Below are 26,409 nucleotides of genomic sequence, written 5' to 3' on the forward strand. Positions count from 1 at the left end.
ACTTTTGCAGGTGGTCCTTTTGCAAGAAACAAAATGTTAATTTCCACCTAGTATTTACATAAGTCCTTAAACCACTTCCTATCAGTCTCTTATAGTGCTCAGCCTGATGGACAGACATTGCTAACTGTGCGGTGAGCTGCAGAGCTGTGAGATGCTGTTCCCACTAGTGTGACTAATACGCGCCACCTGCCGTCAGGAGCGGCACCATGGTACACAGTGACAGCACCAGTGGCTCCTGACACAACGACCGCAGTGCCACCATCACTGCGTGACTTTTTGGGGGGAAAAAAACAAACCAAAAAACTACACTTACATTTGTTTAGTGTATACATAAAAGAATACCAGACATTCTGTTGACTTTATAAATAAAAACTTTTAAAAAACTTTATATGATTCAAATGATGTATATTAAGTACTTTTAAAAGTTAAAAGTACAATGTAAACCATAATATTATATAGTATTTCAATTTCTATTAGTTTTTCAAAACACTTTCAATATAACTAAAAATAAATAACAGGGATTTATCAACAATTCTAAGGCCCTTCATTTTCTTAAAATAAGTTCACAGTCTAAAACCAAAGAAAATATGTCACTGTTCATTTTTAAGTGATCTAGATTCCAGGAGTCACACATTATTTTGGAATTAGACAAATTTCTAATACATTTTTAAATATTTAAAATACATTCTTATATAGTCATTGAAGTATCTATATACTTCTAAAAGGAATGAAAAAGTGCAGAGTTCAGTAAATCAAGGCAAAAGCTTAACCTGATCAAACATAACCTTTGTAGTTGGTGAGAAGATGCATTTTATCTGTCTTATGTCCAAGAATTCAGTTCAAGAAAAGATTGTAATTAGCATTTCACCTTTTCCTTCATTTTTGCAAGTTCTGACCTCAGACCTGCTTTTGTTCTCTGAAATTTTTCCTTCTTGCATTTGTCATGTAGATAATCCTTTAAACTTTGCTTCACAGATACCTAATTTAAAAATATACATATAAAAGCAATGTTTATTTAGAATGAAATTCAGGTGATGGCATTAATCAAATATTATTCTGATAATAATATGAAACAGTAAGGTACATGATGAAAATACCCAACAGAAAATATAAGGATCAAAAGATTTAATCATAAAATATTTCCTTTAATTTAAAAGTTCGGTGCTTTGGTTAGTAACTTGTCTAACTGTGAGTCTTATAAAGGTCTACGATACACGTAGTCATTTTGTTTTTTTTTTAATTTTTTTAAATTTTTTTCCAAATTTGTTTTATTTAATTATTTTTCAAGTACAGTTTTCTGTCTATTACTCCCATCCCATCCCACCCCCCGTGCTCCCCTCTCCTTCCCATTTCCACCCTTCTCAGTTGTTGTCCATGTATCCTTCATATATGTTCCTCTAAATCCCTCCCCTATTTCCCCTGAAATTCCCTCCCCTCTCCCCTCTGGTCACTGTCAGCCTGTTCTCTATTTCAGTGTCTTTGTTTTGATCCATGGTTCCTTGTGCTACTGCAGAGAATCAAAAGTGTCGGCGTTGGAGCAGGACAAGTTCGTCAGCAACAGTGCTGATATGAACACATAAATGGCAAGGTCCTGATTTTTTTTATATGTAAATTTCTCACAGAGCATATCAAGTTCTTTAAAACAGAGATCAGGGAGACCTTTTGTTTGCTCAATCAGAATAGTTACCGCCTTAGGTAAACACATATGCCCACTTGCCTCTCAACATTTCTTAGTTCAGCATCTCCCGAGACAAAACATTAGGTCTCAAAACTATTTTGCAAAATACGGAATACTTCCGTTTTAAAGAGACAAATGCATGGTGGCATAATAAGATCCTGAAAGTTGTAAAGGGGAAGGAACCTCTTTAACTATGTTTATCATATTTCTGTAACTTATTTGATGAAACTTTTTTAAAGAATATTATGCATTGATATCCTTGGGAGTCTCTTTGGCAATACTGCTATATACAAATATAAATATTTCAAGCTTGAGAAAAACAGCAAGAAATATACATTTGCAAACATGTATGAATGAATGAAACCTTCAAATAGAGACTTAATTGGAACCCACAACTGACCAAAATTTTACAGGTACAGTTGACTTTTGGCAGAGAAAAGGAGAAACAAAACCTTCATTTTGGAGACCAGCATCGAGTCTGAGACATTTCTTTGGGTTGGTACAAATTGAACAGGTCTCCTGTTCCTTCCTCACTGATGGTGTTCTACAGCGGTAGTTTCAAAAATAATAGGTAACATGGCTTTGCCATCAGACAGAATGATGCTCAAACCCAAGCTTGTGACTGACTAGAGCGTGTTGGGCAAATGACTCTTTAGGACTCTCTTTTCTGGGCTGTTAAGTGGGACATCTGTGAGGGTGAAATGGGATTCTGCATGGAAAAGAACACCCTGTACAGTGTCACACACATAAAATAACACTGGAAACATCAGGTGCCATTACTTTAGCAGGTGTTTGGAATCATAATCCTAAAAAAATACAATAAATATTCCTTAGATGTTACTGATCTGAGATTACGAAAGCCCAGTCTGGAGTTATTATTTTGTATCTACCTGGATACAAAGCTGAAGGTTAAACAGAATAATTTTCAATCAAGACATTTCAAGAGAATTCCAGTTGGATGAGTATTTTACCCAGTTGATTTTTAGATCACAACTTAATAGTGACAAAATAGTGCTTTGTTATAATGACTAATTCTTGAACTGAATTACTGGTCTAAAATGAAATCATTTAAAAAGTAAATTAAGTTAATGACCTAAAAATTAAATATACATTGTATTTCTCTCAGCTATTTCCTAAATATCATAGCAGAAAAATAGGTTATGACCCTTTCATTACCGTTACTAAACAGTTTTAGATAGAGAAGCTAACATACTTATCTGCTATGAAGTTCCTTCTTCAGACAGGATTTGAAAGTGGGATATTTCTGAACCGTTTTATAACCCTGTGGAAGACAGGATTAAAAATGCAAATGTAAATCAAATTTATGGGGCTACAGGTATGCACTAAATAAAGAAAAAACACACAACACCTGAGCTAGAAATACAGTGTCAGAGGTCTACAGCATAGTTTATATCTTAATTTGATCTTGCTACTCTAAAATGTTTGAGGAAGAATAGATGGTTTTCAATACACACCCTTTCAGGTATTTGAACTATAGTCACAAATGCTACCAATGAACCACTAGGGGGCAGTTAAGTACACAATATCTTTACCAAAACTGCTTGGATTTTTAAAAATCATTAAAGATCTTTAAAAACACTGTCTAAGATGAATACTGACTTTTTATATATATAACTTTTCCTCTTTTTAAATGTATAATGCTTAGGGGTATTCTTACTAAAGAGGGAGGACTGCACATTCTAGCTGTTAATAGAATTTTTTTCTTTTTCCATTTGTGACACCATCCACAAATATGGTAGTTAGATATGCCAACATTTATTGACTCACACCACATTTCATTCTTTAAAACATATTTCTGAGAAAAATTATTGAATTCTTCACAATTACTTTACACTGTAAGCTATTAACAGAAGGAATGGTTCAACAAACAAACAAACAAAAGTGCTGGGTATGCCGTGACTTTAAGCACCTCAAGTTGCCTAGTGGAACCAATATCATATAAAATGAGAAACAGTGATATTTCTTTGTACACCAACAAGTTTCAAAGCTAGTGTTCAGAATGAATTAATCAAAAGTAGTTGGCAATACTTCCCTCCACAAATTAGGATGAAGATACTAAACTACTTGAATATGAAAATGCTACTAAAATTCACACTGATTTTATGTTTTTAAAAAAGCATTACATTTTATCACTTCAACTTATTTTTGAAAGTAGATAGAGCCTTACATTTTTCTTTCCAAATGTAACATTTCATGTTTATATCCTTAAAAATTTATATAAATTGTTTCTGAAACTTAGATGGGTTTTTTCCCTTCAGTTTAAAAAAACAGTATCAATTGGCTTGACATTTCTAGGTTTACCCGGAATCCTCGATGGAGTCTGTCTTTCATAATCCCAATGAATTCTTTATAACTTAATTGATCATCTTTGTCAACGTCGAAAATCTTGAAGACGGTGTTCACTAAATGCGGTGAAAGTTTGAGGCCAGTAGCTACGTAGACGGCACGCTTGAATTCATCTGGATAAGGTGTTACAGAAAAGGAGTGAATCATTCGCATGACTTTTATAATACGCATTCATTACTAGGAAGGTTATAAAAGAAGTTTTTAAATAAATATGGTCATGACTTAGGTAGCATGCCTTTTCATTAATTATGTCATCTTTTAGGGAACAAAAATAATTTGCAGTTTTAATTTAAAGGGCTAAGAGTAAGTATATCTTGGTTTAACAATGCAATCATATTCAACGAATGTTTAGTGAGCACCTCCTATACTCACTAAACAGATACTTTAGAGGTTATTAAGATGAGTAAGTTCTCCAGAAAGTTACAGTTCTGATGGGAGATGAGACACTTGCCCAAAGAACCATTACGCAGGACCCCACAAAGTGCTGTGAGGATTGGAAATGGGTCAGCATCCCTGTCTGTGGTATGGAGTAGGGGAAGGAGAGAGGACAGTGGTGATAAGGAAAGGCTGCAACTTTGTGTCTGAGCTGAGCCCTGAAGGATAGAAGACTTCAGCTTGTGGACGAGAGAAATGACAGACGAGACGACGCGAGCAAAGGCATGGAGGGAGCAGCAGGCAGATGCGGCACACTCAGAAAACGAAGCGCGGCCTGGACACGGAGTCGCCGGAGCCGCTCTGTACAGGGGACCCACTGTACAGGGGAACCTGCAGTGAGGAATCCGCAGATCCTTTGGCAGGCAGCTGGGCAGCTGAAGAGTTTTCCGCAGCAGCCATGCCACAGAAAGGTTAATCTGTGCTTCAGAAAGATCACTCTGTGAGTTGCCTAGGAAACACTGGAGAGGCAGGTGGGTATCGGCAGGAATCTGAATTAATGTGGGAGTAGTGACACCAGGAAAGGAAGAGAGAGATATTCCTTGCACCTTCAAGAGGACACAACTGATCTTCCCACTCCCCGCTTGCAGAGAGTGAAAGAACAACTGCCCACTCTGACCCAGGAAGCAGACTTCTTTCTCCTTTTGTGGTTGATCAGTAGGTTTACCATGGTAGTGAACGCTGGTCTGGGGAGGCAGGGTTCCCACAGGTTTGGGTTTTAAAACAGTAAAATGGGTTGAGTTGAGAAGATGCCCCATTTGACAATCTAGACTAGGCAAAGGGTAAAGTATGACAAATTTTCAGGTCTCTCTCCTCAATGAATACATGAATGAAGCCATAGGAGAGATTCACTCTCTGTGCTTTCGGAAGAGAGATAATTAACATTAGGATTTAGGGGCTGCAGTTGGGCTCCTCCCTAGAACTTGGCAATAAAGTGACAAGACTGTCCCCATAGATTACATTTGGGAAATGGCATTTATGGGATGATGGCAGGCACAGGTCAAATGACCTTACAGACACGAGCAGGAAGTCCTCGTGTGGCATGAGTATCTACAAAGGACACAGCCCTGAGGGAGGAAGGGGGGGCAGGGAACCCTAGAAGGACTTGACTTCTTGGTCTACCTACAGGAAAGGAGAGGGCTGGTCCTGAGGTTAGCATTGAGTTCTATGACAGCTGTATGTCTTTGCAAATTAAGCAAAATTAACATTCAATTTTATATATAGCTCTTAAAATGCAGCTAATGTAAGTCCATAGCTAAGAGGGGACTGAATTTTGTTGCCAAAATTCAGGTTTCCGAGCTAGGGACTACGGGTTATGTCCGTATCATCCCACAGTGATGCCCGAGGCAGGACCAGCTGGCTCTTCTGTAAATAGACACACACCCTCCAATGCTACTAAGTGGCCATGAGGTTTGCTCTCTCTGAACTTTTACAAACATCTTTAACTTTCCCCATAACGTGAAATGAAGGATGATAATAAATTTTATTTTTATATTTTATTTATTGAATTTATTGGGGTGACATTGGTTAATAAAATTATATAGGTTTCAGGTGTACAATTCTGTAGTACGTCATCTGTACATTGTACTGTTAATATAAAAATTTGGCACATTTCCCTAAACTCTGCTTAGGGAAAACAGATTTCCCAGAGAAGCACACAGCAAACTTTCAGACAAGTTGATATATCTAATTAATTGCTGTCAAAGTCCTTAGAACAATGTAGGATTAGCTTTTGCTTTTAATTTTTGAAAGATTGTTACTTACCTTGCCCTATAGAACGACTTGCAAAGTTATACATATTCAAGGCTATTGCAAAATCTTCTAGGTTGTTCAAAAACTGGAAAAACGACCTGAATTCATCAAATGTGATGCCCTATATTGTGAGAATATAAGTAAATACATTTTAGTATCACCAAATTTATTAAAATAAGTTATCTACACTTACTAAAATAAACAGATTAAGCATGTGCAATATATATCTTGCAAGTAACCATTTCTAGGGCGCACTCTGAACCTTTCTCCACTGGGATGTAAAATCCACTCAGATTTTTTCCTATTGTGCAGTGATGCTATTGTTGGCAAGACTAGCTGAAAATATTTAAAAATACTGTCATATCAGCAGGGAGTTCCAAAAAATTGCTACAATAAAATTAGATACAAAATCTTCAGTTTTGAAAACTTTGTATTTCAGGCCTGAATTGTTTAAACCCTCCAAGAAAATATGATGACAAAGAAAAAGAAGAGTTAAAAACACACCGAAAATAATGTCCCCTGCACATGTACTCCTTAAGTATAATTCAGCATTATATTGTGGTCACCAATGTCTTTACAACTACAAAGCAAAATCAAAACCAGCCAACAGCAGTGCACGTTGTCCCCACCGGGGTGACAGCTGGATGGTAGCGGGCATGGCGGCCATTCAGCTGTCACTCAGCCGTGGCTCTGGGAGGCCGGCCCCAGGGCCTGTGCGGAGTCGGAGAAAGGGCTCTGGGATGCCGTTCAGATGAATGGCCATCACTGCCATGACTATTACTGGGCTTACACAGGAAACTTATTTAAAGTAACACCATGCACCTCAGATAACACAAACGTGGCCACGACGAGCTGCATTTAAGTAACGCATTCCCAGTAAAATTAGCAACGGAAAGGAAAAGCAGACCAAAAAGAGCAGAGGGCCAAGGGCGTACTTAGGCTCACCAATTTCTGATCTGGATGGAGGGGCACCGGGACTCTACTTTCATGTAAGTCAACTACTGATGAAGTGATTTTTGTCAAAATAGTATTTACTATCAATTCCTTATCAAAATAATAAGAACAAATCTTGGTATACATTATTTCCACTTCAATTACAATCCCTCTGCCTGCAAGGAAAATCCTCAGTGTCTTTTCTCATTTTTTTCTTTCTCCTTCTTTACGTTCAGGGTTGGCTATTCCAAACCTGAATTCTGCTTTCTGACCCAGCTCCACTCGTCATGTTTTCCAGACAGGAAGTCAGAGGAAGGCGGGCCCAGGAGGGGTTTGTGCCGATGGGGAAGACCTGTTGCTGGGAGCCTGGCCACCGCTCTGGCTCTGAGTCAGTTCACGCTGGGACCAGCTGCCAGCACAAGTGTCTGCGTCAGGGTGTCATGTCAATGCCGGTAAAAGTGAACACCAGGAGGGTGAACACTTTTAAGCAAAGTGTAAACAAAAATGTCAATACTTTCAGGGAGAGTACTATATTTTTTCTTTTTGCTTCTGGGCATTTAAGGAAATCTCTGTCAGTTCTCTGGGTGAGCACTAAGATAACAGAACAGAACCTCTCTCTGGTGACTGCACATGACAGAGAATACCCATGAGCAACTGCAGGGGAGAATCTGATTGCCAGGGTCACTACATCATAATATTCAAAATGTTTAGTTTTTAGCAAAAATTACAATAGATACAAAGAACCTGAAAAAATCACAAGGAAAAACAAATCAATGGAAATCAACTCTGAGGAAGCAAGCCCAGACTGGACTAAAAAACAAAAACTTCAAATACACTGCTTTAAATATCCTCAAAAGAGCTAAAGGAAATCATGGACAAGGAACTAGAGGAAATCAGGAAAACTATGTATGAATGAAATAAAGAAACAGAAATTGTAAAACAAGAAACCAAAACAAATTCTGGAGCTGAAAGAAAAGTACAATAACTGAAATGAAAAACTGGCTAGGGAGATTCACAAGCAGATCTGAGCCAGCAGAAGAAAGAAACACTGAACTTAAACTAGGAACACTGAAATTTCTCAGCCTGAGGAGAAGACAAGGCATGAAGAAAGGCGAACAGACCCCAAGGGCCCTGGGGATGCCGTCGAGTGCACTAAACTGTATCTGCACCATCGGACTCCCAGAGGCAAAGAGAGAAAGGGGCAGAAAGGAAAGCTAGACAACTAGTGGTTGGAAACCTCACAAATTTGATAAAATATGTGATTTTACACATCCAAGAAGCTCAACAAACACCAGGTACAAGAAATGAAGAAGACCCACACGATGACACATTGCACTCCAACTGTCAAAGCCAGAGCCAAAGATAAACAGGATCTCCAGTAAGACTAACAGCTAATTTCCCATCAGAAACCATGGAGGCCAGAGTGAGTAGGATACTTCAGTTGCTGAAAGAAAAAAACCTGTCAATCAAGAATTCTGTATGTACCAAATTCCAAATAAGAAGGAACTCTGGAGAGCATTATGCTGAGTGAAATACGCCAGTCAGTGAAAGACAAACACCGTATGATCTCACCTAAAGTGGAACCTAATGAACAAAACACACAAATGAGCAAAAGAGAACTAAAGACATGGAAATAAAGAACAAACTAGCAGTGACCAGAGGGGAGGGGGGAGGGGGCTAATGGGGCAAAGAAGGGGAAGGGCTGTCAGGAACACGTATGAAGGACCCACGGACAGAGACCAGGAGGAGGGAGAGGACTGAATGTGGGAGGAGGGGGGTGGGGGGCAGGGGAGAGGGATGGGGGGAAATGGGGACAACTGTAACTGAACAATAATAAAAAAAATTTTAAAGCTGAATTTGACCTAAAAGTCTTATTTTGAAACAATTTTAAATATGAAAAATAGTTCCAGAAACAATACAAAGAGATCTCATGCACTTTTCACCCTGAAATTAAACTTTCTGAGTTACAGAGTTCTGTGTTTCCATAAGATGAAAGAATAAAAAAGGCAGATTCTTTAAGGCCCTAAAAATACCCTAATAGTTTGACATAGTTCAATTTCCAATACTTTATTAGGGAAGTGTTTATGAATCAGAAAAATTCAGCCCAACATGTAATACAGATAAAAGACTCCTGATCACGAGATGAAGTAAAATTAATGGCTAAATGCGGCTAGTCCTTTTGTCTCATTCCTCAGGGGACAGGAAGAATTGTTCATGCTGTCACCGTGCATCCATTTTAAACAAAGCCAAGCTATTTGCAAGTTTTGCTTGGACAGATGAACTTGATCCTGTACAAACACAAACAGAAGGCGGTGTATCCCAAACACCCCAGGCTTGGAGGGCACCTGAGATACCAGTCCTATCTGGTTGCAACGACGCATTCAGAGAGCACTCAATAACGCACGACTGCTCAGAACTGCCGACGAAACACTTGCCACCAGACAGACAGACAATCAGTTGCTCCAGGTTCTTAACCACTCGCGCCACCCAAACTCTTTGAAAGACCTCACTTCTGCTGCTGATAGGATCACTCACTCGTCAACGCCATCTACAAATGACCCTTTGCTGAGAATATCATGGAAGTGAACAAAGTGTGACTGAAGCGATGTCAACATAACCTGCTTTGTATGAGCTGATGTGTACGTAGCAGTTGAAGCATGTAGCTCAGCAGAATTCTCTTGAAAAATGATATTCATAATCTGAATAGAACAATTAACCTTAATGGCTTTTAGTATACCCGAGGAAGGTATGAATACCTACCCAGAATTTAAATTAATAAATTTTTAAAATTCAGCCAGAATGCTTAGAATACATAGGAAAAAATGAAATACATCCAAAGTATCTATTAATCCACAGATGAGCAAAAGGACAAAGGACAATATACTTTATAAACCTAAATAATAACAAAATAATGACACATGTAACAAAATAAATGTGGGGGATTAGATACCTTTTCTTCAGGTATACTGTAGCGCACATTTTCCAAAAATACTGACGTATTTTCCACATTTGTGTATCGTAAAAGAATATGAGCAAAATCTTCTTCACTGATAGTGTTCATCCCGTTAGAGTAGGAAAGGAATTCTATTTCTAGAACTTCTGTCTGAAGGTTGTCCATGAACCTATGACAGAAACACATAAAGAATGAGTAACAGAAGCGAAGAGAAGAAAATGGGCGGTGCTCAGCCTTTCTGGGCTCCGGCTTCTGCACCTGTCGAAGGGCCACCGTGCGCCCTGCGGGGCCGTGAGGACACTCACAGCAGTCGGTGTGTAGCGTCCAGTGCCTGCTGCAGGGACTCTGCTCCCACAGGACACAGCAATCCGGACGTCCAGACCTTTACTGGTCAGCGACTTCCTACGAGACTTAGCAAGGAAACCACTGGCCTACAGGTACTGCCAGAAGTGGACGCTCGTTAAGGTGGATGGAAACAGCAAGGAGGGGTCACTAGATGATTCTAAAGACCCTTCTGACTTAAGCGTGTTAACGTTTTCTTCAACACAAAAACAAAAATTAAGCTCACCTATAAAAATCTTCAAAGTTCAGCTCGGCTCTTCCTTTTTTTCCAAAAAAGTGTACAAGAAGCGTAGTATCTGTCACTAAACTCGTAATGTCATCAGCACGCTTTAAAAAAATTACAATTTAAAGGTTAGCTGCAGTAAGCAAACAGGACAGGAATACCTGATACCCCCAGAGAATTTTATCAACATGTAATTAAGTATCTAAAATACACATTTACTAATATTAGAATAAAAGGCATAAGGCTATATTATATTAATGCCATTACAGTTAAAATGAAGTTTGAAATTAGATTTATGAATAAAATCTATCTTTATCCTTGAAATTTTTTAAAATATGATTGTATATTTTAGGACATTTTCTACCTCAAATGATGCATATAGGGTATCTATATGTTAAATTATGTAAAATAGTTGAACTCCTTTAGTAATCATCTATTTTATTTTTACTTAAGCAGTTTGTAGTATAGATTTTCTTATTCAACGTGAAAATACTTTTTTAAAGATGTTCCAAAGAAGTGAATTCTTCAGATTTACTGAACATACGGGACTGACAAAGGAACGGTCTCAAGTTCTACAAAATCACTTCCCTGAACGTGATGTTTTTATTGTATTCCACATTTATGGTACTTACATTTTGAAAGAGAAACTACAGTAGTATTACTTTGGAATTTACATTATCTATAGTTGTTTTTTTAAAAAGTCTTACATTATTTTTTGAAAAATTCCAGAGGGTTTTTCCTTCCCCACTCAACTTGATAAACTAAGTTCCAACAAGTATCTTCTTAAAATAGGCTAATTAGAGTCCTTATAAAGTTCAATGACTTATGGGAAATCTTCATTCATTCATTTTATGTAGCTTTATAGGCTTTTCCTTTCTTTTCCCTTCCTACCACCCTCCCTCTCTGTCTTTTCCATTCCTTCTTTTTCTTCCCTTCCTTCTTCGTTTGGCCATCAACTCATATCCATCTTAAAAACTCAGGTAAAAAGTGATAAATTTCACATAATTATACCCCTCATATATTATCCTAGAAATACAAGAAAATTAAGAGGTCAAATAATAACTATCACTTTCTCTATTAAAAGGGACATATATGAAATGTATTACTTCTTGGCCAGAATTCTGACAATAAGTACTCCATAAGAAAACACAAGAAAGAGAAAGCATATACTTCTCTACAAAGGATCAGTTGTTTTCTCCTCTCCCACACTCTAAATTTTGCTATCTTTCTTTTACATTATAAAAATTTTGTATTGTATTTTTTCCATTACCACTTAAGTACCCTTATGTCTCGCTCCCTGCACTGCAATCCCCACGCTGCTGTCCGTGTCCACGAGTCCTTCTTCCTTTTCGCTCAGTCCCTCCGCCCTCTAACCGCCCCGCCCCCACCTTAGCTGTCATCCTGCTCTCTATCTATGAGCTGGCCTCTATTTTGCTTGTGCATTCAGTTTGTTCATTAGATTCCGCATGAGTGAAATCAGATGGTATCTTTTGATTCCTCATAGCCCTCTTCCCAATCTTCCATGAAGATAGCTATTTTACCTCTCATAACATTTATGAGATCTTTATTTCATTTCTCACTAAACCAAATATTATTTTAACTAATATGGTGATCTTTTCCCCTCCCACATTCCCTCTTTAAATCTATGACACTTTTTCTAAAGCGATCTCTCTACTACATTGATTACTCACATCTCTTAAAAAATGCCAACATAGAGGACATCATCTGCTTTAAATTATCTAACATTTTTGAAATTCTTAATAATCATCTAGTCTATTTATATTTAAATAATTTAGTTTAAGTTTTTAAAATAATCTCCCGTATATAACCTCTTTATAATTGGTTAAGATTTAGAAGATCTCTACTATTTCTTAGTTTAGTTTGTTATCAAGTCCTAAGCATTCTCAGAAGTTGCAATAACCAAGAAGTTCCCTATAATACAACCAACTTCTCTGAAGATCTGACTGCTAGGCAGGAAATAACAGAGCCAGGAAATCAGGTGTCACACACTATGTTTTAAATATACTGAACAAGCTTACCAGGGATGTTGAGGTTCATTAGTGGTATCGAGGGCTTTCCAGGGCTCTGTATATGACAGTGCACTAGGGTAGTTTTGAGCGGTGCCCCAAAGGCACTCCTACCTTCATCAGTAGCTTTAGGGTGAGGAGGCCAACTGGTGTACTGGAGACAGCAGACTATAAAATCGGAAGACTTGGGTTTAATGACTTTTTGACCTTTAGCTATTTTATCTGTAAAATGGGAATAACCCTATCTATAGGAAGAATTTAATAATAAAATGAGAATATGAGTGTAAAAGAAATAGAAAAATGTTCTTACTGGCAGTCATAAGATGCTTTGAAAAAAAATTAAGTCCTTGGTGGGGGGATCCTATGTTAATTATAGACAATCTTGTAATTGTATACAATCAAGTCTAATCAGTTCATTATCCATGGAATAGTTTAAACAACGAGGGGAAGGGCATATTTGAGAAGGCATGTCTAAACGGAGCACAAGAGTGAAGGCTCTAGCCAATCAGAAGAAGGCTCTAGCCAATCAGGGTGGATACCCTGCTTCCATAAGTAGGGTATCTACCTAGAAGCTAGAGGAGAATGTGGGGCAAGGACAGAAGACATAAGAGAAGGGATGGTGTTTTAGAAAAAGTTGCTTATTTCACAAACAAGTAGTAGTGTGGCGAACACATAGGATAAGCCCAAGGGTCAGAATTTGGCTTTCCATTGGTAGTTAAGTGACCTTGGGGGAGTGAACGTCCCTGAGGATGTGAGCGTCCTCAGGAAGACCAACGGTACCTGCTGCCCCAAAGGGCAGCTGCGAGCACTCGGTGACACATTTAGCACGGACACTGGCACGTTGTGCACGTCCAATAAATGGGAGCTGGTACCATTCTGGCCAAATCAGTGTATTTCAAGAAATTAAAAAAGGGCCAGAAAAGATAATAACGTTGACGCTTACTGCCAGAAAATAAGAAAAGATTTTTACATGGTACACTTGTAAGTTTTTGTTATTAAAACCACACATGTATGTTATGTAGTACTGGAGGGAAAAAAGCCTTAAAATGAGAGTTTACAGGAATACCAAAACCTAGTAAACTCAGATAACAAAACTATGAATGCCTTCTCTAGTGATGTGCTTTACCTCAAGACATAATACACTGAAATAAGCTGGCTTTGTTTTACACAGGTTTAAATAATGACCTCATTCAGCCAGTTTTTCTCAGGCCCACTGGGCAGAGCAGATCTTCGCTTACAGTCTTTCATCATCAAAATCTTATTAGACTTGGGTTGCACTTATCCAGATAATCCAGACCCACAGAGGCATAAGTAAAAGTTTGACATTAGAGGGAAAAAATGAGAAAATGGAGTTGGTGACAGCGTGCTCCCCTCCCCTCAGTGAAACAGAGGGCTGCTGGGAGTCATGAAAACCACACCAGAGCCCCGGCGCCCTAACCGGGTTATATAACTTACATCACAGGAGGCTTGAGACAAAAATAGACTTTATCCCTTTGATTCTTGTGCTCATTGTTAAAATAAAATGAATTCAGGTGTTTTCATAACAAAGCAAGAAACTGCCACAAAAGAACCTGTGGGTCATTTACATGAAAGGCCATTATCTGTTTTCATTGGAATATACTGTGGATTTCATCAGAAAATTCAATCAATTCGTAAATATACATGAAGTAAAAATAATGTCAGTCTATTGAAGGGTTTTAAGGATAGTCTTCCAACACCTTTTTATTTATCCCAATGTGACAACCTTATCCCGCTCTATTCAAGGGCGTAAGAAATGGTCAAACTCTTGATTTCTTGGCACAGGTTCTGAATGATTTCACGAAATTTATTAAGGACAAGTAAAGTTTAAAGCAAACAAAAAATTTTTAGTTTACCTATAAAACTCAAAAGTTTTTATAATTCTAGTGCTGAGACTGGATTCAACAGCCCCCCTCTATTTGAGAAAGGCTTATATCATACCATAAATTTATATTATTTTGGTTAGAAATTGATGTTGGCTGTGACATATTCAAATTTGCATTACAGTATGGTTTTACTGTAATTGAAAAACATCTATTGTGAGAAAAAGCTCTGGAAAAAGAATATGAGAGGCTAATCTCAAATTTACCTACAATATGCTTATCTCAATATTTACATTTTTAAATATATAAGTAACAACAAAATACAAATAGATTTCTAAGCTTTCTTTCTGAACCAATTTGAATCCTGAAATACTGAAACAATTCAATGTTACACTGGCATTAGTCATAATCTATAATGAGTTAGAATAAGTTGTAACCTAACTATAGTTAATTCTCAATTGCCCTCTCTCATGGGAGGAGGATTGGAAACAAAGATAATTCCCAAGTAATTATTTTCTTTGGAATACAATAAAAGTTTTGTTTCCTTTTCTACTTTCTCTTCCCCATCAGATTTACTTTCATGATGTTTGAAGCAATTCAATTCATTAATTAATTTAGCAACTTATGATTATAGTGTGGATTGACCATAGCCAATAGTGTGCCGGTAAACCAGCTTTCCTGGAAAACATGGCTGATTTGTAGTGTTTGCCAATTTCTATGGTATTAATAGCCCTATCATGGACACTCTCCAGGGACCAGTGGGATCTCACAAACGGTGAGTTGGGAAGAAATGCACAGAATTAGCCGTGGGAAGCCAAAAAATTGAGCTCCAGCGGGCACTGACAGAGTGCTGAACACCTTCCAAGTATCTTCTAATCATTTATGATCTCTAGGTATACATAAGAGCTGACTGGTCTTCTGATATTAAACCTCCCAGGATTTAAATTAGACTCAACATCTCATTAACAGATTGTGTCTAATTTCGGGAGTTTCCAGCAGAGTTAAATGAGATTAAAGATGGGCTGGAGGTCGAGGGTGGACACTCTAGTATGCGGAGACACCGGTGACATCACATAACCAGAAGCCAGGCCACGGTGGCACGCAGGGACTCCTGGGCTGGTATCATGAGCTACTCTCACTTTTAGGCACTGAGAAGTAAAGGCGCATAGTAGTGCCTTTACTTTGTGCCTGCACAAATGGTTCCAGAATCAACCATTTCCAATATGTGCCTGCATAAATGATTACAGAATTAAGGACTTCTAAAATATCTGTACCTGAAACACCTATCACCATTTCATGCCTAAAAATAGTTCAAATTTAAAAGGTAATCTTAAAAAAGCAATTGCTCATTATATCATATAGATATATCAAAGGCAGATTAGAGATAGGGAAAACTGCTTTATTTGGGGATTTCTTTAATTGAGCACAATTGACAAAAAAGAAACATTTCTGTGTTTGCCCTAGAGGTATCAATTAACACTGTATATATAAATAGCAGATATTACACCAGATCTAGTTTGCTTCTCTAGATACTTTTAGGTGTAACTTTTAAATGTCAAATTTTATTTTTTTAAACAGTATTTTTTTAAAAACATTTTTTAAAAGATTTTATTTATTTGTCTCTTTATTTATTTATTAGTCTATCTATCTTTAGACAGGGTAAGGGAAGAAGAAAGAGAGGGAGAGAAACATCAATGTGTGGTTGTCTCTCATGCACTCCCAACTCAAGACCTGGCCTGCAACCCAGGCATGTGTCCTGACTGGGAATCAAACTGGTGACCCTTTGGTTTGTAGGCTGGTGCTCAATCCACGGAGCCACACCAGCCAGGGCTAAACATCAAACTTTAAAAATGAAATGGGAGGACAACTCTATCAAGAAAAAGCTAGTAACAACACAAGGTCTGTCCAGAAAAAGTCCAGCCATTGTTAATATAACAAGGGTGGTTTGTGGGACATCAATATTGCCTGGCAGCCAAGGAGAGTGGGCTGGAATGTGCACATGTGAACAATGATGACTTCACTGTACTAGTCAGTGGAGGCAGCAGATGCCATTGAGCGAGCATGTGTACTGTGTGGCCGTCACATTAAAAATGACTGAATGAGCCCTGGCTGGTGTAGCTCAGTGGATTGAACGTGGGCCTGTGAACCAAAGGATTATGGTTCGATTCCCAGTCAGCGCATGTGCCTGGGTTGCAGGCCAGTTCCCCGCAGGGGACTCACGAGAGGCAACCATACATTGATATTTCTCTCCCTCTCTCCTTCCCTTCCCTTCTAAAGACAAATAAATAAATCTTTAAAAAAATGACTGAATGAAGAGAGCAACAAACCTGTCCGAAATTTTGTGTTAAGCTTGAGAATTCCTCTGCAGAAACTACTGGGATGGTCCAGAAGGCCACAGCTATGGGCAACTGGTGATTGACAGCTTCATCATGACAATGTGCCTGCTCATGCATCAACATTGTCTTGTGCAGGGTTTTTTGGTAAAACATCAAATCACTCCGGTGACTCAGCTCCCTTAGAGCCCAGATTTGGCACCCTGCAACTTCTGGCTTTTCCCAAAATAAAATCACTTAAATACATATGTGTGTGTGTGTGTGTGTGTGTGTGTGTGTGTGTGTGTATAATTGATTTTGCTATTATAGTTGTTCCATTTTCCCCCCTTTATTCCCCTGCACACCCCCTCCAACCCACATCCCGCCCCCCGCAACCTTTATTTTATGTCCATAGGTCAAACATGTAAGTTCTTTGGCTTCTACATTTCCTATACTATTCTTACCCTCCCTCCCGCTGTCTATTTTCTACCTACCATCTATGCTACTTATTCTCTGTACTTTTTCCCCCTCTCCCCCTGCCATTAACTCTCCATGTGATCTCCATTTCTGTGGTTCTGGTCCTGTTCTAGTTGTTTGCTTAGTTTGCTTTTGGTTTTGTTTTAGGTGTGGTTGTTAATATCTATGAGTGTGCTGTCATTTTGCTGTTCACATTTTTTATCTTCTTTTTCTTAGATTAATAAGTCCCTTTAACATTTCATGAAATAAGGGCTTGGTGATGATGAACTCCTCTAATTCAGCCTTATCTGGGAAGCACTTTATCTGCCTCTCCATTCTAAATGAAAGCTTTGCTGGATAGAGTAATCTTAGATGTAGGTCCTTGCCTTTCATGACTTAGAATACTTCTTTCCAGCCCCTTCTTGCCTGTAAGGTCTCTTTTGAGAAATCAGCTGACAGTCTAATGGGAAATCCTTTGTAGGTGATTATCTCCTTTTCTCTTGCTGCTTCTAAGATGCTCTCCTTATTTTTAATCTTGGGTAATATAATTATGACATGTCTTGGTGTGTTCCTTCTTAGGTCCAAATTCTTTGGGACTCTCTGAGCTTTGTGGACTTCCTGGAAGTCTATTTCCTTTGCCAGATTGGGAAAGTTCTCCTTTATTATTTGTTCAAATAATTTTTCAACTTCTTGCTCTTCCTCTTTTCCTTCTGGTACCATTATAATCTGGGTGTTGGAATCTTTAAAAATGTCCTGGAGGAGCCCTGGCTGGTGTAGCTCAGTGGATTGAGCGCGGGCCTGTGAGCCAGAGGATCGCGGTTCGATTCCCAGTCAGGGCACATGCCTGGGTTGCAGGCCGATTCCCTGCAGGCCAACTCCCAGCAGGGGACGCACGAAAGGCAACCATACATTGATGTTTCTCTCCCTCTCTCCTTCCCCTCCAAAGATAAATAAATAAATAAAATCTTAAAAAAAAATGTCCTGGAGGTTCCTAAGCCTCTCCTCATTTTTTGAATTCTTGTTTCTTCATTCTTTTCTGGTTGAATGTTTCTTTCTTCCTTCTGGTCTACCCGTTTATTTGAGTCCCAGTTTCCTTTCCATCACTATTGGTTTCCTGTGCATTATCCTTTATTTCACTTAGCATAGTCTTCATTTTTTCATCTAATTTGCAACCAAATCCAACCAATTCTGTGAGCATCCTGATTACCAGTGTTTTGAACTGGGTATCTGATAGGCTAGCTCTCTCTTTGTCGCTTAGTTGTATTTTTTCTGGAGCTTTGATCTGGCCGAGAGCAGAGCAAGCACCATTGTCCCCTCTGGGACCCTTCCCCCATGTACAGTGTCACAATGCAGTGACCTGGGTTACCCCACCCTGGTGAACACCTAAGGCTCTGCCTCTCACTATGTAGCAGGTGCACAGAGACAAAAAAACGGCCCAAATAAAATCCCCTTTGAAAGGGAAGAGATGTCAGACTGTTGATTAGATTCAGGGAAATATGACAGGCAGCTGATGGTGACTTGGAGAACTGTGTGAGGTCCCAAGGTGCCTACTTTGAAGGGGACTGAGGTGTCATTGTCCTACGTATAATGTTTCTTGTACCTTGTATTTTCAATAAACGTCTGTATTTTTCAAACTGCATGGCTGGTTACCTACTGGACAGACCTTGCATATATCTTTTACTATTAACAGAAAAGTTCTTTGTGGAAGACTGATAGCCATCTCTAAAACAGTTCTTAAAAACTGTTGACAGAAAACACACATTAGTGTTTAAGCTACAAGACGGCCTGTCCTGTACAATGACGGGGCCCTACTGGGAACGTAATCAAGGTGGGTGGTGGGAACTGTCTCCGTGCAGCACTAAGGGGTGTGTCTCCACAGAGCTCCAAACAGCATGAATAATGGGCAGTCTGCTTTTTATTCTCCACGCATTGGCAACCCTAAACCACGTCAAGGTGAAACATTCTTCCCTTCGTGGACTGACAGTCCCTACCACACCTGCTTCATGCCCTACCCTTCATAAGTCACTCTGTTAATGTTAGGGAAATTAATTGTTTAAGTCTACCCTAACTCTAAAGCATTAGCTACCTTTTATGAAGTTAAAAGTTTCAGCATTTCACATAACAGTGCAAGTTAAAGGTTAGAATAACCTGTGAAACTATAAAATAGTATTTTCAAATTTTCTAAAAGTGATCCTTAAGTAAAAAATAACTTCTTTTTAAATTAACTTGGAGAGTCATGTTTTCTACAGCAAGTTGATTTAACGTAGACCATTGTAGGCAATCTTGCAGTCTCTACTGGCACAGCTGTTATATTCAAATACACTATTTATAGATAAATACTCTTGCTTTGCTGGAGAAAAGGAGAATCCTAAAACACAATTTTGGCTCTATCACTACGACTCTAAAATGAAGTGCGGACAAGACTAACCAAACCACGAACAGTACAGCGACCCGGTTATACCTCTGTGAGGTCTGGAAAGAGTGCTTGGCTCGTGTTCCGTCTCAGTGTGTCCCAGTAGCTTCTGGGCACGAGTTCCTCAGCATCTGTTTTAAGTACCTGTAGAAGTTTTAAGAAGCACAACTGAAATCTAAGGAATAGTCACAAAGAATGATAATTTATACACTTTGAATCTCTTCTAGCCAACCTTGAAAAGAAAACACATTAGCTTACCTTCTTTGTTTTCCGTTGTACACAACAGTATCATATGGCACGGCTGGTAAACCCAGGGTATTTTCAAAGGTGTAATAGCATATAACCAGTATTTCTAAGTACCTAGTGGCTTTGTCAGAAAGAATCATATTCTTCACCCCTCCCCCATGCCCTTCTACTGAAACATGCGTAACCTCTAAGATGGGGTGAAATAAAAACTTTATTTGCTCCTTATGTGAAGTAAATTCATTTGCAGAATATCTGGGGAATTTTGTAGCAACCAATGAAATTCATGATTCAGTTAACACTGAATTCTTGCTGGCGAGCATGCACTGTGTTAGTGCACCAAAGGACCAAAAGGACCACATCCACACTTCAGAGAAACAAAATTTAAATTGATCCAAAATACGTCAAACAAAATAATCCAATTCCAGTCAAACTACTCAAAGCTACTCAGGGATTTGACAGGTGTGTCTTCTGTGAATAGATAAGGGCCTTTCTAATCTTCTTACAAGGTTCGAACACAGCTTCTCCCTCAGCACTGACTAGTCCAAAGAAAGTGGTATCAGGGTTAGGAAGTGTGGTCTCATCTTCACCTGAAAATGCAGAACTACATGCTCAAGAGTTTACAGACTCTAAACTTGGTAACTTAAACTTGCGAGTTTATAGAGCCTCAAAAAAATAAATGCAAGTTTCTGTAAGGATTTACCAGGAAGATTTCGCAGGTTCTTCTGCGTATTGTGGGAAGAAAGTGCTGCATGATATACTTAGGAGTGTGTAGCTGATTCTGAAAGAACTTCAATTGTTGGGTGCTAATTATTAAAAGTCCCATGCACTAAAAATGATAATGCATCTGAGAATTATTTCAACAATCTAAGTTTTAGTGCATTGCTAACTAAAAAGCACTGCCTATTGCCCATATTTTAATATCTTTAAATATGTTAAAATAGTATTATTTAACAGGAACCACATAACACGGACATATTTATTACTATAAGTGTAAATGTAACAATATGGCAGCAAATCTGCACATTACCCCCTTTTGTAACTAAATAAGCTTAAACTAACAGTTATAAGCTAAATAAGTAAAATAAGCTGAATATAGAACATAGTTTATTTTCTCTTATATAGGTTTGGTGAAACCTCAATAAATGGTAGCTAGATTAAATACTCTGCAAATATTATCTAAATATTTTGAACACGGATAAAATTTTAAATTGTATCAGAATGTTAGTACACACTAAACAAAGGGATTATTAAACCTGTCAAACTAGAAACTAAGGCTTACTATACTACTGTTAGGGGGGTGACAGGAATGATGTGCTCTGTGAAGCATGCCTCTTCCCTATTTCCAAACACTTGTCCCCGCCCATCACATACACCTGTGCACATGCATGCACATGCATGAGCACACACACAAACACTGATGACGTCAGAAAATATACTTAAAACTTATTAAGGGATAAAGTTAGTTTTATAAACCTTAGTGCCATGATTCTCTCTAAAATTATTTTCTGCGGATAGAAAAGAGGTAAACATACTTCTACATACTGATTACCTCTGAATGGTGGCATTAGAATATTTTTTTAGCCCTGGCTGGTGTAACTCAGTGGATTAAGCACGGGATGGCAACCAAAGGGTCACCAGTTCGATTCCCAGTCAGAGCACATGCCTGGGTTGCAGGCCAGGTCCCCAGTGGGGGGCACGTGAGAGGCAACCACACATTGACGTTTCTCTCCTTCTCTTTCTCCTTCCCTTCCCTTCTCTCTAAAAATAAATAGATAAAATCTTTTTTAAAAGGGTGATTTAAAATATATATATATATATATATTTATTTTCTTCTTTTTCTATTTATCTATTAGGATAATATGTAACTTTTTAAAATAAAACAAGTTATTTAGAGCATAACATCTTAATAGCCCTCTCTTATAGAAAGCTTTCTCACTTTTTATTTAGCTCCAAAGATTAAATTACACTAGAATATATAACTGAGTTGCTACAATTATCTTAAAGAGTCTTTTAAATCATATCCTTTCTCACAGAAGGGACAGTATTCTCACAGCAACCACTGTCATGCCTTAAGTAAATACGTGATTTACAATTAACAAGAAAATATAGCTAATACATCAGTGACTTTCTGGCACACAGATTCCTATTACGTGTGTCTGTTCAAAAGCCAGTATTTAATTATTTAATAAATGATTTTGATAATATAATTAAGAGTAAAATTTCAGAACATGCAAAACTAGTGGAATTTTTTTTTAAAGATTTTACTTATTCGATTTTTTAGAGGTGAAGGGAAGGAGAAAGAGAGGAAGAGAAACATCAATGAGTGGTTGCCTCTTGCACATTCCCTACTGGGGACCTGGCCTGCAACCCATGCATGTGTCCTCACTGGGAATCGAACCAGTGACCCCTTGCTTCACAGGCCAGCATTCAATCCACTGAGCCACACCAGCCAGGGCAAAAAAACTAGTAGAAATTTTTAATGCCAGACAAATATAATAGGATATTTAAAATAAACTTAAGGTAGCCATAATAATCAGGATCAATTTTAATAGCAAGAAATGCAAAGCAAATACAAAATCAGAACATGTACATGCAGGCGAAGGAAAGACTGACAGGGGAACGTGTCTGAATATGATTGAGTAATGTGACCGCTAGGGAGTGTCATGATATCTAGAACAATGGGCAAGGACTTCCTTCAGTCTTCTTCGTGTCTTTGATGACTCTATGAGCTTTAGGCCTCCCTACCAAAATGTAAGGTAGGTGCAGACCTTCATTCAAAGAGGAAAAAGAAGTAGATAGTACAGAACAACTTTAAAATGAATAGTAGAAGCAAAAGGCTGTCCCAAATGTACTGTATTCTGTAACTCTGATAAATTTTTAGGCTAAGTTTAGACCTTGTTGTTAGTAGAACTTCCTTAAACTTTGCAGTTTGGGTGAAGAATTCTAATGACTTTTGACTGAGTCAAAGTATGGTCCTATGCAAGGCGTTTATGATGGAAGAAAGGAAGGAGGGAAGGAAGGGGAGAAGGAGAGAAGGAGGGAAGCAGGGAAGGAAAGAAGGAAGGGAGGGAGGGGAGGGAGAAAGACAGGGAGGGAAGGGCCAGCTATGGTCTGAAAAATTTATATGTTGAAACCCTAACCTGAAAGGTTATAGTATTAGGAGAAGATGGGGCCTTGGGGAGGTGATCATGTCATGAGGGCGGAGCCTTCATGAATGGGATTAGCTTTTATAAAAGAGGCCCAAGAGGCTCTTCTGCCCCTTTTCACCCATCTGAAGACACACCAAGGTGCTGTCTATGAACCAGGAAGGAGGCCCTCCAGCTGCCACACTGAATCTGCTGGCTGCATGATCTTTTCGTTCCCAGCTTCCAAAGCTGTGAGAAATGTTTGTTCTTTATAAGCCGCCCAGTTTACGGTAGCTGGTTAGCAATCCTGAATGGATTAAAACAGAGGAAAAGAGGAATGAAAAAAGGAAGGAAACAAAAGAAGGGAGAAAATGAAGATGAAAGGAAAGAAAAAAGCTAGAAAAAAAGAAGACTGATTTAGAGATGGGACTATATCCTGTCCAGATCTCATATACAGTTAGGGTCTGAGAATGGTTATATTCAGAGATTGGACAACTATGAAAACAAACAACAACCAAAATAGCAGCACGTAGAATCAGACAGTACTGATATTTAAAAATGCACAGAGAAAAACATAAAACTCTGTCATCTGTGCCACTATGACAACTGTGGACTGAAATAAGTACAATCTGAGAATTGTAATTTAAACTCGATGGGACTGCAGTTCCCTCCAGTATGTAACAGAAACAGAAACACACACATGTATCCACACATAGAAAATCTTCACAGGGAAAACACACCCTTAACTGAGTCCTTAAAGAATCCATACAGAGGCACTCCAACAAATACATGCTCACAATACAAAATTACTTAATGTAAAAGAATATAAGCTACCATAAATGAGAACTAGAAGAAACAAGCAATAGAACTAGACCTGCAGACTTCAGATATTCAAATGATTAGATATGGAATACAAAATAAACTTATCAAATTTACAAAAATGAAGCTGTTCTTGAAAGAATTTTTCAGGAAAACCAGACTACCAAAAAAGTATTAGGCTGAGTAGAAAAACAAAATATAACATCTAGAAATGAAAATTGGAACCACTCAAATTTAATATCTTATCATATATAGCTGGAGAGAGAATTAGTAAACTGGAAGATAATATGAATAAATATACCAAATGCAACATGAAAAGATAAAATACAGCAAATTATTAAATTCAGGTTTAGAGACACAGAAGAGAGCATATGTGTGAAAGCTTCAGAAAGTAATAATAGATAGGAAGAGAAAATATTCAGAGATATTTGAATAAATATCTCTAAATATTCAAGAATTAATAAATAGAGCAATTATATTTGAAAAGCACAATAAATTTCATGATAGATAAGAGCAAACAGAGATACACTATAGTAAAATTGTAGACTACCAATGGCAAACAAAATCTCAAAAGTACTCAGAAAATAGGTCATCTACAAAAGAAGACTAATTAGACTCAGAGCTGACTTCAATTTCAACAAAAGCCAGAAGCTGGAAATGATACAATCTGCTGAGAATAAGTGTCAACCTGCAATAATATAACTAGTGAAATTGCCTTTCAAAATAAGGGCATACATACACATATTGAATCCTTATGTTGTATACCTGAAACTAATATAATGTTATATGTCAATCATACCTCAATTAAAAAACAAGTTGAAAAGAAGACAGTGACGTCACAGAAACAGAACAGATTAGTGGTTGCCAGAGGCAGGTGTCAGGGTAGGGATGGGTGAGTGGGTGAAGGTGGGTGATAAGCGGAGACTCCCAGGTATAAGATAAATGACATAATGTACAGTATGGTGACAACAGTTAACAATACAGTAGTGCATACTGGAATTTGCTAAAAGAGACCTTAAAAGTTCTTACCACAAGAAAAAACATTTGTAACTATGTGAGGTGATGGATATTAAATAAATTTATTGCTATATATACATGTATCAAATTATATATTTTGCCTTAAACTAATACAATGTTACATGTCAATTATATTTTAATAAAACTTGTGGAAAGTAAGGGCAAAGTAAAGCTATTTCCAGTAAGAGCATTTTTAATAATTTACCAAAAGACCCTCGTTGAGGATATAAGAATGGGTGAGATTAAAGAGAGAATTAATGAGTAAGAAATGGTAAATATGTAATTCTAAACAAATACTGATGGTATACATTTAATAAGTCTAATTTGTGGTATTAAAAAAAAGACAAAGGCAAACACTGTGCAATGACGAGTACCCGTGCCAGGAGGGGAACTGTAGCACTTTAAGAATCTATTTTTAAGGAAGAGAGTAAAGATATGGCCTAATCTAAGACTGTATTATTTTAAGTACACTTATTAAAGTTTCAAGAACATAGAGGAAATAGAATAGAATATTTTCTAAATGAATACAGAGAAAAATAAGAAGGGAAGGAAGAATAAAACTATTTAGAATGCCTAACATAAATCCAAGTAAATTAGTAATCACAGTAACATAAATTAACTGAATTTTCCAGTTAAAACACAGATAAAAGGAACCAATAAAATACACAAAATATACTTTTAATAAAGGCAAACAAAACCTTAATCGTAGTCACAGAGAAGAAACATAAAGAAAGAGAGAAGTTGAAAAATATAAGGAAAGAGAGAGGTTGGAAAGGATGTGCCAGGCTTCTATAAATGACAGGCTGGTGATAGCACCAATCTTCTCGCTGAGAGTAACTGAAAACGCTGGACGAGACATCAAACAGGTTCCTCCTGCAAAGCATCCTACAGACAGCACTTGGCCCTGGGTACCGTGCTGACGGCTGCAATGACGCTGCAAAAGCAGCCGTGGGTGAAACTTCTGAGGCCTTCGTATGTGGACAACAGGGGCACCAAAGACCACAGCCACCACACTCTTCAGTTCCCTACTCACATTGAAAAAAGTTTCACTTATGAGGTACTTGCTGAAGAGTAAACTTATGATTTTGTTAAACTGACCTTTGAGCACACATCTTTTCAATGTTCAGTGTGATAAAATGGGATGTACTTCCCCCGCCTACTGAAGTAGAGCGGTTGTCTTCAGAAAAAACATTTGTGTGATGGTTTGTGCTGAAAAGAGAAGTAGTCACTTCTTTCATGAACAACTATTTTTACTTGAAAGAAAAACTCATAGACAAACTATGGTTGTTCAGACATTGGTGTCTGGCGGACATTTTTTTTTAAAGTGAACCGAGTGAGCCTGCCGCTCCAAGACAAACCACTGATGGTATGTGTTGCCAAAATAACACACAGCAACACACTGAATGCAGAAGCATCTATGAGAAACCAGCTGCCTTCTACGAAGCCAGTACATTACAGGGATTTGCAAAGAAT

The 26,409-nt window shown here is 38.0% G+C and overlaps 1 protein-coding gene across 1 annotated transcript in view; it reads right to left on the reverse strand.

The window, feature by feature from the left end:
- Positions 1–816: 816 nt before the first annotated feature.
- Positions 817–26,409, reverse strand: part of MICU3 (mitochondrial calcium uptake 3) — a 73,079-nt gene continuing 47,486 nt past the window's right edge. The window contains exons 9-15 of the mRNA XM_037055273.1: positions 19,778–19,873; positions 10,684–10,784; positions 10,113–10,284; positions 6,242–6,350; positions 4,001–4,158; positions 2,892–2,960; positions 817–979 (exon numbers count right to left, since the gene is read on the reverse strand). Coding sequence (XP_036911168.1) covers positions 2,892–2,960; positions 4,001–4,158; positions 6,242–6,350; positions 10,113–10,284; positions 10,684–10,784; positions 19,778–19,873 — 705 coding nt within the window. The 3' untranslated portion in view covers positions 817–979. The remainder of the gene's footprint in view (positions 980–2,891; positions 2,961–4,000; positions 4,159–6,241; positions 6,351–10,112; positions 10,285–10,683; positions 10,785–19,777; positions 19,874–26,409) is intronic.

This window comes from Sturnira hondurensis, unplaced genomic scaffold, assembly GCF_014824575.4.
Source record: "Sturnira hondurensis isolate 20B ecotype Veracruz unplaced genomic scaffold, ASM1482457v3 Scaffold0008640, whole genome shotgun sequence".
Lineage (NCBI taxonomy): Eukaryota > Metazoa > Chordata > Mammalia > Chiroptera > Phyllostomidae > Sturnira > Sturnira hondurensis.